Genomic DNA, 10,804 nt, shown 5'->3' with positions numbered 1-10,804 from the left:
ATTACAAAAAATCTGCTAGAGTTTTCTTCAAAGGGACATGAAGGCTCACTCCTTCAGTTCTTAAACAATGGGGTTACATTTGCTCCCCTCCAACCTGTGGAAACCGTTCAACTTGTGGATTTTTGGAAGATGACAACTCACTAATCCACTATCTCACTGGCTGCCTCCTAAATCCCAGGATGAGGATCCTTGGATCTGGGAACTTATCATCTTTACTGAGACTGAAATACCTCACCTCTTTCAGCTCCTCTGGACATCATCTTCCATTAGTTCTGGGAGGAAGTTTCATGTGGGGGTTATTCTGCCCGCAGGTTGTTCAATGTCAATGTAGAAGCCAATCTGCACACAGCAGGACACCACAAATACTGCACTGCTAATGACCGGATTGAGTGTTTTACTGAGAAGTCCAGGCTCAGTTTGGCTCGGCACTGACCCTCCCACGGCGCGGCGCTCCCTCCTCACCGCCACTCCCGCAGCGCGGCTCTCCCTCCTCACCGCCACTCCCGCAGCGCGGCACTCCCTCCTCACCGTGCCTTCCACAGTGCAGTGCTCCCTCCTCGCTGCCCATCTCAGAGCGTGGTGCTCCCTCACCACCCCTCCCACAGCGCGGCACTCCCTCCTCATCGCCCCTCCCGCAGCGCGGCGCTCCCTCCTCACCGCCCCTCCCGCAGCACGGTGCTCCCTCCTCACCGCCCCTCCCACGGCGCGGTTCTCCCTCCTCACCGCCCCTCCCGCAGCACGGTGCTCCCTCCTCACCGTGCCTTCCACAGTGCAGTGCTCCCTCCTCGCTGCCCGTCTCACAGCGTGGTGCTCCCTCCTCACCGGCCCTCCCACAGCACGGCACTCCCTCCTCACCGCCCCTCCCGCGGCGCGGCACTCCCTCCTCACCGCCCCTCCCGCGGCACGGCGCTCCCTCCTCACCGCCCCTCCCACGGCGCGGTGCTCCCTCCTCACTGCCCCTCCCGCAGCACGGTGCTCCCTCCTCACCGCCCCTCCCACGGCGCGGCGCTCCCTCCTCACCGTGCCTCCCACAGTGCAGTGCTCCCTCCTCGCTGCCCGTCTCACAGCACAGTGCTCCCTCCTCCCCGCCCCTTAGCAGCACGGTGCTCCCTCCTCACCGCTCCTCCCACAGCGCAGTGCTCCCTCCTCACCGTGCCTTCCACAGCGCGGCACTCTCTGTGATGTGATCATCCACATTTCCCTTTGAGTGTGAGTTCACCAACACTCTGGCACACACTTGTTGTTGCTTTGAATATTTGGGGAAATGTTTTTCTCCACTGACCCCTGGCTTCACTCTGCAGCCTTCTGTTTCACAACCCCTGCCCTCTCTGAGCTCCTGCAGCTCCCAGGAGGAACCCTTCCCCTTCATGCCAGCAGTAGTGTTGCAGAGAGCAATGCTGTGTAACGTTTTTATATCTACAGACTCCCAGCCTGCCTGCCCGTTCTATAGCCCAGGGAGTCAGTGTTCTATCCACGTGCAGAATGTGAGAGGTTGCAGTCCCTGTTTGAGTATTTGAAGGGGCTGCCCCTCAACTCCTGCTTTCACTTCAGCCCCACACTCCTGATCTCTGGGAACCCAGTGTGGGATGGGGGGGGGGGGGGGGGGGGGTCAGACTGCTCCTGGGCAAGGTGCCCATTTATAGGTGCAGCGAGAGGGTAACCCTCTGCCTGAGCCGAATCCTGTCCCTCTTCCGAGAAATGTCCGTGCCCAGGTGTCTCTGGAGAGGGAGCACCCAGTGTCCACTGGCACTCCGGAGGCCTTCCAGGCAGGGAGGTGAGGACAGCTGTGTTTTATTCTAACTATTTATTGTTCAATATTATAAATTTCTTATAACTTACAAAAATTGAAATGCAGAATAAAAGCTCCCTCTACAGGTCAGCACAGGGTGCAGCAGGTAGTGCCACTACCTCACAGCTCGAGACCTGGGTTTGATTCCAACCTCCGGCGCTGTCTGTGTGGAGTTTGCACATTCTCCCTGTGACCGCATGGGTTTCCCTCGGGTACTCCGGTTCCCTCCCCCGTCCCGAAGACGTGTGGTTTGGTTAAAAAGCTGCTGTAAGTTACCTCTAAGATCAAGGGCAGTTGATGGGAACGTGAGAGCAAGGGAGGTAAGGACTGGTGGGATCACTCTGTCAAACTGGCATAAACTTGATGGGCTGAGTGGCCTTCCATCGTCCTGTCTGCTCACACTCCCGCGTCTCCCAGTGCAACAGTAACAGGCGTGATATCCTCGCACTCCAGGGATGAACATCTTTCTTAAGTAAGTGAAATGAGCAGAAGTTTTGTACTGAAGTTTAATTTAGGAAACATTTAAACAAGTAGATCAGTAGTGTCACAGGCAGAGTCAGTGACTCAGCGGATCGCCAGTTGCAGTCCTGTACATTAATAATCCAAGAACTCGTGACAGTCACAGACAGGAGGACAGGGGCAGCCAACATCTTCAGTGCACACTGAGAAGCAACAAAGGTGATTCCCAACTCCTGGGTCTGCAGGAGATCCACAAGGAACTGACCACAGCTCCCCGTCCCATTGTCCCCCTCTGTCTGTGCATGAATGCAACCATGATAGAGGTAACCACCATGCCTCGGCCTCAACGCCCAAGGTGGACAGTGGTGGGTGTCTCCCTGATACCTGTCAGTGCAATCAAACAGTATTTACATCTGCAGACTTTCTAGCCCGGGGAATGTCTCTCAGCTCATGTCCTCGATCCCAATGTCCCAACACAGAATCACAGCAGCCTGGGCCCTGTTCCGAGCCCGGAGGCCGGGCATCCAGTGATCCGGGGGTCTGGGAGCCCAGGGTCCGGGGAGGCTGGGTGTCTGGGTCCGGTGGTTGGGGGGGCTGGGGGTCTGGGTCCACCTCCACTCTCCCACAAATCTCCCTCTCTCACTCCCCCCCAACTTCTCTCTCTCTGCCCCAGCTCCCCTCCCTCCCTCTCTGCCCATCTGTCTCCCAACCTCCCGACCTCTTCCTCCCCACCCTCCGTTACCTCACCTTATTTTTGGGACCAGGCAGTAACCACCTTCAGCTGCCTGTGGCTCAGTGGGTGTAAGGGCACCTTTGGGTGCTCAGTGATCCTGTGTTGAGGTGCAGGCAGTGCTGCCGTTGGGCTGATTTGGTGGGGTGGGGGGTGTTGCAGGGGATGATCCCTGCCCCTCATCCTCTGTAGTGTGGTGCCCAGAGACAGCTCCTGCAGAGGGAACACCACAGCTGCACTGTGCCCGACTGGTCTGTCAAAGTGCAAGTTAACCCCCCCCTCCCTCCCCGAGAGGCACGACCCCCAGACCCTGCCCTGCACCCACACGGGTCAACTGATGGGCAGCATGGACATGATGGGCAGAAGGGCCTGTTTCAATGCCGTATGACATTAAGACTATTTACAAAGTGCTGCTTGTTTGGAGACGGGACGGTGGCTGCCCCTCCCACCCCCGGAGACAGGCCGGCTGTTCCGCCCCCCAGGAGACGGGCTGACTGTCCCCCCCAGCTCCCCCCCCCCCCCCCCCACACCCCTCGGGAGACAGACCGTCCGTCGATGCCAGGCGGTGAGGAGATGCTCGGTGATGTGCCTGGGGCAGGGAGTCTGTGGGCACTCACTCCCACATCCCGTCTCCCCCAGAACCAGACCACCCCCACCACAACCCCTCACTGCAGGGCGGAGAGGGGGCGGGGGACAGGTGGCAAGTGTGGGGGGAGGGGAAGGGGAGGAGGATGGGAGGGGTCGAGGGTGGGGGAGGCGGGAGACTGAAAGGAGGTAGGAAAGGTGGATGAGTGTGTGCAGAGAGGTTGGAGGTAGTTGGATGGGGGGGGCCCACACCCCTAATCTTCACCTGATTGGCTCAAAATCAAACAGTAAAATTAATGCCCATTCCCCCACCCCCTCCCTAGGTGATGCCAACTCTCTGACCCCTCGACTGTCCCCCAGTGAGGGTCTGTGTGTGTGTGTGTGTGTGTGTGTGTGTGTGTGTGTGTGGGACCATCCCCCAGTGATGTGGTGAGGGCATCCCTCGGGCCGGTGAGCGGCTCCCTCGGGCCGCAGTGAGGAGGTCCCTTGGGCTGCGGTGAGGGCCTCCCTCGGGCTGTGGTGAGCAGCACCGCTCTGGACTCGAGACTCCAGGTGATTCACTGTGTGATGGTTTGGAACAGATGAGCTGATTTGAGGAAGGCAGCGATAGTCTCCCTCCGGACAGGGCCCAGGCAGACCTGCCGCACCCACACACGTGGCAGTTCCATCGGTCTGAGATCCACAGCTCCAGTTACGTGGTCAGCCCATGGATCGGGACAGCCTCAAGCTCCTGGGACTGTCTCACCTCCTTCATTCTACAAAACAAACAGAGATCAAACAGGCCTGGTCCTACCCCAGTGAGGGTCAGTGTATGTGGGACCCATCCCCCAGTGAGGGTCAGTGTGTGTGTGTGTGGGACCCGTCCCCCAGCGAGGTCAGCGTGTGACCCGTCCCCCAGCGAGGGTCAGTGTGTGTGTGTGTGTGTGTGTGTGTGTGTGTGTGTGTGTGACCCGTCCCCCAGCGAGGGTCAGCGTGTGACCCGTCCCCCAGCGAGGGTCAGCATGTGACCCGTCCCCCAGTGAAGGTCAGTGTGTGTGTGTGTGTGTCTGTGTCTGTGTGTGTTTGTGTGGGGGACCCGTCCCCCAGTGAGGGTCAGTGTGTCTGTGGCACCCGTCCTCCAGTGAGGGTCAGTGTGCCGGACCCCTGCCCCAGGCCATCCCTCCCTACCTGTGTCGGCAGCGTCTCAGGAACCTCATGATCTTGCGAGCAGCCTGGTCCTGTTTCTTGGTGAGGAAGGAAGCCCTGTAATGACGAAAGGTCATTCAGTGCTGCCTTTTAGTTCAGAAACAATACTAAAGTTTATTCAACCATTCCAACAAGGGAGACAAAAAATACATACTCAGAACTACATCAAGAACTATAGCAAAACACACCGTGTACGATGTCAAATTAAAGTGACATTAATACTATTGACCCACGTGATCCCAAGGGGCCCGCCCACCGATTGCGGAATCGACCCACATGATCTCGAGGGCCCACCGATCGTGGAATCAACCCACGTGATCCCAAGGGGCCCACCGATCGTGGAACACGTCAATGTGCCCACAGACACTGCGTGCTCCCAGACATAAGCCTGAAAGACGGGCAGGCAGGCGGACTGGCCGGAACCCTCACCTTCCGCTGCAGAGGGGGACGAGGCAGGCGGGGGAGACGAGGCGAACGGGTGATGAGGTGGGGGTGGGGGGCGAGGCGGGGAGGAGGGGACGAGGTGGGGGGGGACACACCCGCAGCCTCTCTACCCCACGGTGCCACATTCACTTCAACTTCTGCTACGGGGGGGGGGGGGGGGGGGGGGGGGGGGGGGGGGGGGGGGGGGAGTGGGACGAGGTGGGGGCATGGGGTGGGAACAAGGTGGGGGTACGTGGTGGGGGGATACACCCGCAGCCTCTCTGCCCCACAGTGCCCACACTCATTTCATCTTCTGCTGCAGAGGGGGGACGAGGGGGACAGGGTGGGGGTGGGGGGGTGCGAGGCGGGGGGACAAGGCGGGCGGTGATGAGGTGGGGGACACGCCTGCAGCCTCTACCCCACGGTGCCCACTGACCATCTTCTGCTGCGGGGGGGGGGGACGAGGGGGACAGGGTGGGGGTGGTGGGAGTACAAGGCAGGGGGACGAGGCGGGCGGGTGATGAGGTGGGGGACGAGGCAGGGGGAGGGGGACACGCCTGCAGCCTCTCTACCCCACGGTGCCCACTCACTTCATCTTCTGCTGCAGCGGCCCACTGCCACGATGGGCCTGCTTCAGCTTCTCGTACTCCTTGTAGCTGCGGTAATACTGCTGGATCAGCACGGCTGCCCGCCGGCTCTGCTGGAACCTCTTCTGCTCGTAGTAGCTGCGAAACTTGCTCTGGATCAGAATGGCAGCTTGTGTCATCTTCTTGTACAGTGCGTACTGTGGGAACACAACCACATGCCAACAGTTAGAGCGTGGCTTTGTTTGCCTGTGTCCTCTCCGGCTTCCACAAAGCAGGTGGGTATCACAGTAACACTCACCTTGTGATGGGGCAGTGACTGTCTGATGCACGGACAGCTAGTGTCACTGTCCTACTGCAGACACCCTTCCTTGTACCGTCGCCCAGTGAACCGGTCCCTGGACAGAGCGAATCTTTCACCCTTGGCATTATCTACAGCTCCTTCCTGCTGCTCTCTGTTCTCAGCACAGGTCAAGGTCTCCCACCACCTCCTGGAGTTCTGCCCCACCCGCCATCCATGCCCGGCACTAGGTCACAGCTCACCCCTCACAGAGGGATGGCTCTCTCCAGCAGTCAACTAACCTGAGCCCAGGAGAACGTCACCCTCAAGCCACACAGGGTTTTGTACAGGGTCGGACTGCAGTTGCTCACTTGACCCTGTCCGAGTGAACACAGTATCCGAAGGTATCCTTGTTCCTCTGACCATTGCTGGTCTCAGTGAGTGTTGTTTCTCTGTGGAGCTGTGCAAGGGTTAGGGTCATGCAGAGAGTTGTGGACACAGCACATCACAGAAATCAGCCTCCCTCCACCGATCTGTCTATACCTCTCGCTGCCTTGGTAAAGCAGCCAGTATAATTAAAGACCCCACCCACCCCAGTCGTTCTCCCCTCTCCCATCAGGTAGAAGATATAAAAGCCTGAAAGCACATACCCCAGGCTCAAGGACAGCTTCTATCCTGCTGTTATAAGACTAGTGAATAGTTCCCTAGTACAATAACACTGGAATTGGTTTATTATTGTCACTTGTACCGAGTTACAGTGAAAAACTTGTCATGCATATCGTTTGTACAGATCAATTCATTACACAGTGCATTGAGGTTGTACAGGGTAAAACAATAACAGGATGCAGAATAAAGTGTCACAGCTACAGAGGAAGTGCAGTGCAGGCAGACAGTAAGGTTGAAGGTCATAACGAGGTAGATTGTGAGGTCAAGAGTCCATTTCATTGTACTTGGGAACCGTACAACAGCAGGATAGAAGCTGTCCTTGAGCCTGGTGGTACGTGCTTTCAAGCTGTTGTATCTTCTGCCTGATGGGAGGGGGCAGAAGAGAGAATGTCCAGGGTGGGTGGGGTATTTGATTATGTCGGCTGCTTTACTGAGGCAGCGAGAAGTGTAGACAGAGTCCATGGAGGGGAAGCTGGTTTCTGTGATGTGCTGAGCTGTGTCCACTACCTGCAGTTTCTTGTGGTCCTGGGCAGAGCAGTTGCCATACCAAGCTGTGATGCATCCCAATAGGATGCTTTCTATGGTGCATCAATAAAAATTGGTGAGGGTCAACAGGGACATGCCAAATTTCTTTAGCCTTCTGAGCAAGTAGAGGCGCTGGTGAGCTTTCTTGGTCGTGGCATCTACGTGGTTGGACCAGGACAGGCTACTGGTGATGTTCACTCCTAGGAACTTGAAGTTCTCAACCCTCTCGACCTCAGCACTGTTGACCCTTCCTGAAGTCAATGACCAGCTCTTTTGTTTTGCTGACATTGAGGGAAAGGTTGTTGTCATGACTATGTGACTAAGGTCTCTATCTCCTTCCTGTACTCCGACTTATCGTTATTTGAGGTACAGCCCACTACGGTGGTATCATCTGCAAACTTTAGATGGAGTTAGAGATGAATTTGATGACACAGTCATGAGTGTAAAAGGGGGCTGATGGACTCTTGACCTCACAAATCTACCTCTTTATAACCTTGCAGCTTATTGTCTGCCTGCACTGCACTTTCTCTGTAACTGTAACACTTTATTTTGCATTCTGTTATTGTTTTCCCTGGTACTACCTCAATGCACAGTGTAATGAATTCATCTGTCTGAACGGAATGCAAGACAAGTTTTTCACTGAACCTCAGTACAAGTCACAATAATAACCCAAATGACCAATGCACCAGCACAGTGTCGTTGGCCGGAACTATTCCCACAAGGGTCAGCCAATAAACACGACCACCAAGGGGAATCCCTCTCTGCAAAAGCAGAATGTCATTATTGATACAAGAAGTGTTTAACACACAGGTTGACTGTGGTGACAGGGGACAGGCGCAGGGGGGGAACAGGGAGGCGAGAGTTCACACAGTAAAGACAGCGACTAGAGTGAGGTAACCTTTAACTTGTTTTACCTTCAGTGCTATCCACGTTAGCTAGTGAAACGAAGAGAGCAGAGTTAGTGCAACCAGTGCAGAACTGCACACAAGACAGAGCTCAAGGCAAGTCTACCCAGCCCACCCTCACCATGCCCCCTCCCACAGCCCCATTACCCCTGTCTACGTGGAGTGCTTGAAAGTGGATGGCAACCATGGGGGTCAGTCAGAGGGAAGTGTCCAGGCAGAGGGAGTACTGTGGGAGGGGCAGTACTGAGGGGGGGGTCACTGTGGGAGGGGCAGTACTGAGGGAGGGTCACACTGTGGGAGGGGCAGTGCTGAGGGGCTGCTGCTGAAGTTCTGGTTGCACTTCAGCCCGGCGCGGGGAGGGGCGCGCGGCGGATCTCCTGGTGGGTCTCCTGCTGGGCCTGGCCAAGCTGGCCATCCACGGGACGCGTCGGCGGGCGGCCGAGGGTCCCGGCAGGTCGGCCTGCCTGCCCGTCTTCCGCGCTTACGTGTGCGCGCGGGTGCATCTAGAGAGGGAGCACGCGGTTTCCGCGGGCACCCTAGCCGAGTTCCGCGCTCGGTGGGCCCCTCAGGGGATCGCGTGTGTCGTGGACGGTACAGACGCGATTCTTATTTGAAGTGTCGCGTTGACGGGTGTAGAGTCGCGTGTGTGTTTCGGTAGTATTAGTTTGCATTCTCTACCGTAGTATGTCGTTGCGTAGTTTCTTCTTTTCTGTATTAGATGTCGTGTATTGACACTGGTTGTCTTTTGTAGTGCTTTTAGTGAATAAACGTTTATTATTAAAAAAAAGGGGCAGTACTGAGGGAGGGTCACACTGGGAGGGGTGGTACTGAGGGAGCGTCAGTGTGGGAGGGGTGGATGAGGGATCCTGCTCTCCCCATATGAATATTTCTTCATCAACTGATCAGCAAGTTAGAGTTATTGTTAATAACCAGAAGCAGCTTTTGGGCATCCAGAGGATGTGAGAGGTGCTGTATAAATGTAAGTTCTGTATGCAATAGGCTGGAGTTGTTCCAGGCCCTGCCGGGGGAGTCTGCACTGGATCCAGCACCTCCTGACGTGATGACCATCCCGGCCCAGCACAGCGACTGGTTGGTACCCGCCACACCTTCCATGTCAGAGCCTGGCAGGGACACGCACATTACACACCAACGAGACCATGCAGAGATACGCATGTTACACGCCACTGAGGTCATGCAGACACAGAGAGAGTGCCGCACAGAGGGAGGGAAAGGAAGGATAGGAGGGGAGGGGAGAGAGGGAGGAGGGGAGAGGGAGGAGGGAGAGAGGGAGGAGGGGAGAGGAGGGGGAGGGGAGAGGAGGGGGAGGGGAGAGGAGGGGGCGGGGAGGGGAGGTGGGAGGGGCGTCATTCAGTCACTACCTGCTTGTACTTCCTGTAGCAGCGCTGGATGACTGCGGCCGCGACCTCCTGCTGCTCCTTCAGTCTCCGCCCCTGATCCACAACACAGTGACCGTCACACCCGCTCCTCCGGCAGCCGGACCCCCCCCTCACCCCACCCCACCCTCCCCTCCCCTCACCCCCACCCCCCACCCTCCCCTCCCCTCACCCCACCCCCAACCCTACCCCCAACCCCTCCCCTTGCTCTTCCCTAAACCCACCTCCCATCACCGTCCCCTACCTCCCACCTCCCCTTGCCCTCACCCCCATCCCCTACACCTACCCCTCCCCTTCACCCCTCCCCTACCCTCCACTCTTCACGCCCTCCCCTCGCCCACACCACCCACCCCTCCCCTACCACCTCCCCCTCACCTGTCCCCTATCCCCTCCCACCTCCCCCTCATCCCCTCACCCTCCCCCCCACCTCCCCATCAACCCCTCCCTCACTCTCCCCTACCCCCCACCTCCCCATCAACCCTACCCCACACCTCCCCCTCCCCTACCCCCACCTCCCGCTCACCCTTCCCTGCACCCACCTCCCCCTCAGCCTTGGCATTCAGCTACCCCACCCCCACCCTCCCTTCACTCACCCCCTCACCTCACCACCTCTGTCCCCTCACCCCTTCACCTCACCCAACCCTTCCCTCCTCACCCTTCACCTCACTCTTCACCCTCATCCCATCCCCTCACATTTCCCCTCACCTCCAACCCTCCCCTCTTCCTCACCTCCATCCTCCCCTTCACCCCAGCCTCCACCCCCCCATCCACCTCCCCTCTGTCTAACATTCCATGCACCAATTTGGTTAGACTGAGGAAATTTCCTCTGTGGCCCGTGTCCCACTCCGTGCTGGAGCCTGCTCTGTAATGATCCCCGCAGTAAGGGCAGTGGACTGTGAGGGCAGAGGGGTCTCCACGGGAGGGAGCCCACCCTCCTGCCCTGTGCCGGCTCCTCACCTTGTACTTGCGGAAGGCAGTCTGGATGATGCGCGCGGCCTCGTACAACTCCCCGCTGCTCGTGGTCCGACAGTGTCAGCAGCGCAAACTCGCTCTCCATCTTGCCATTCGCTGAGGCATTCAGGAAGTCTGACCAGCCGGTGTTGGCAGGACCATCCCCCCTCTCGAAGGTGATGTCACTGAGTGGAGAGCTCACAGGGCTGAGGCAGGCGTGAGACAGCGGGGTTAACGGCTGACTACAGGCTGATCTGTGAGAGGTACACATCCGATCAGGCCATTAGATCAGGGTGAAGCTCACCACGCACTGTCCCATCACACAAAA

The 10,804-nt window shown here is 57.8% G+C and overlaps 1 protein-coding gene across 1 annotated transcript in view; it reads right to left on the bottom strand.

Annotated features, from left to right (window-relative positions):
• Positions 1-2,288: 2,288 nt before the first annotated feature.
• The window catches only part of LOC127586655 (calmodulin-binding transcription activator 2-like), a 59,529-nt gene continuing 51,013 nt past the window's right edge, over positions 2,289-10,804 (bottom strand). The window contains 7 exon segments of the mRNA XM_052044770.1: positions 2,289-4,318; positions 4,731-4,805; positions 5,762-5,955; positions 8,141-8,161; positions 9,511-9,582; positions 10,483-10,533; positions 10,535-10,730. Of these exon segments, the coding sequence (XP_051900730.1) occupies positions 4,255-4,318; positions 4,731-4,805; positions 5,762-5,955; positions 8,141-8,161; positions 9,511-9,582; positions 10,483-10,533; positions 10,535-10,730 (673 nt within the window). The 3' untranslated portion in view covers positions 2,289-4,254.

The sequence above is a fragment of the Pristis pectinata genome, chromosome 37 (assembly GCF_009764475.1).
Source record: "Pristis pectinata isolate sPriPec2 chromosome 37, sPriPec2.1.pri, whole genome shotgun sequence".
Taxonomy (NCBI): domain Eukaryota; kingdom Metazoa; phylum Chordata; class Chondrichthyes; order Rhinopristiformes; family Pristidae; genus Pristis; species Pristis pectinata.
Note: the sequence above shows the minus strand (reverse complement) of the source record. Positions and strands in the feature narration are given on the sequence as shown.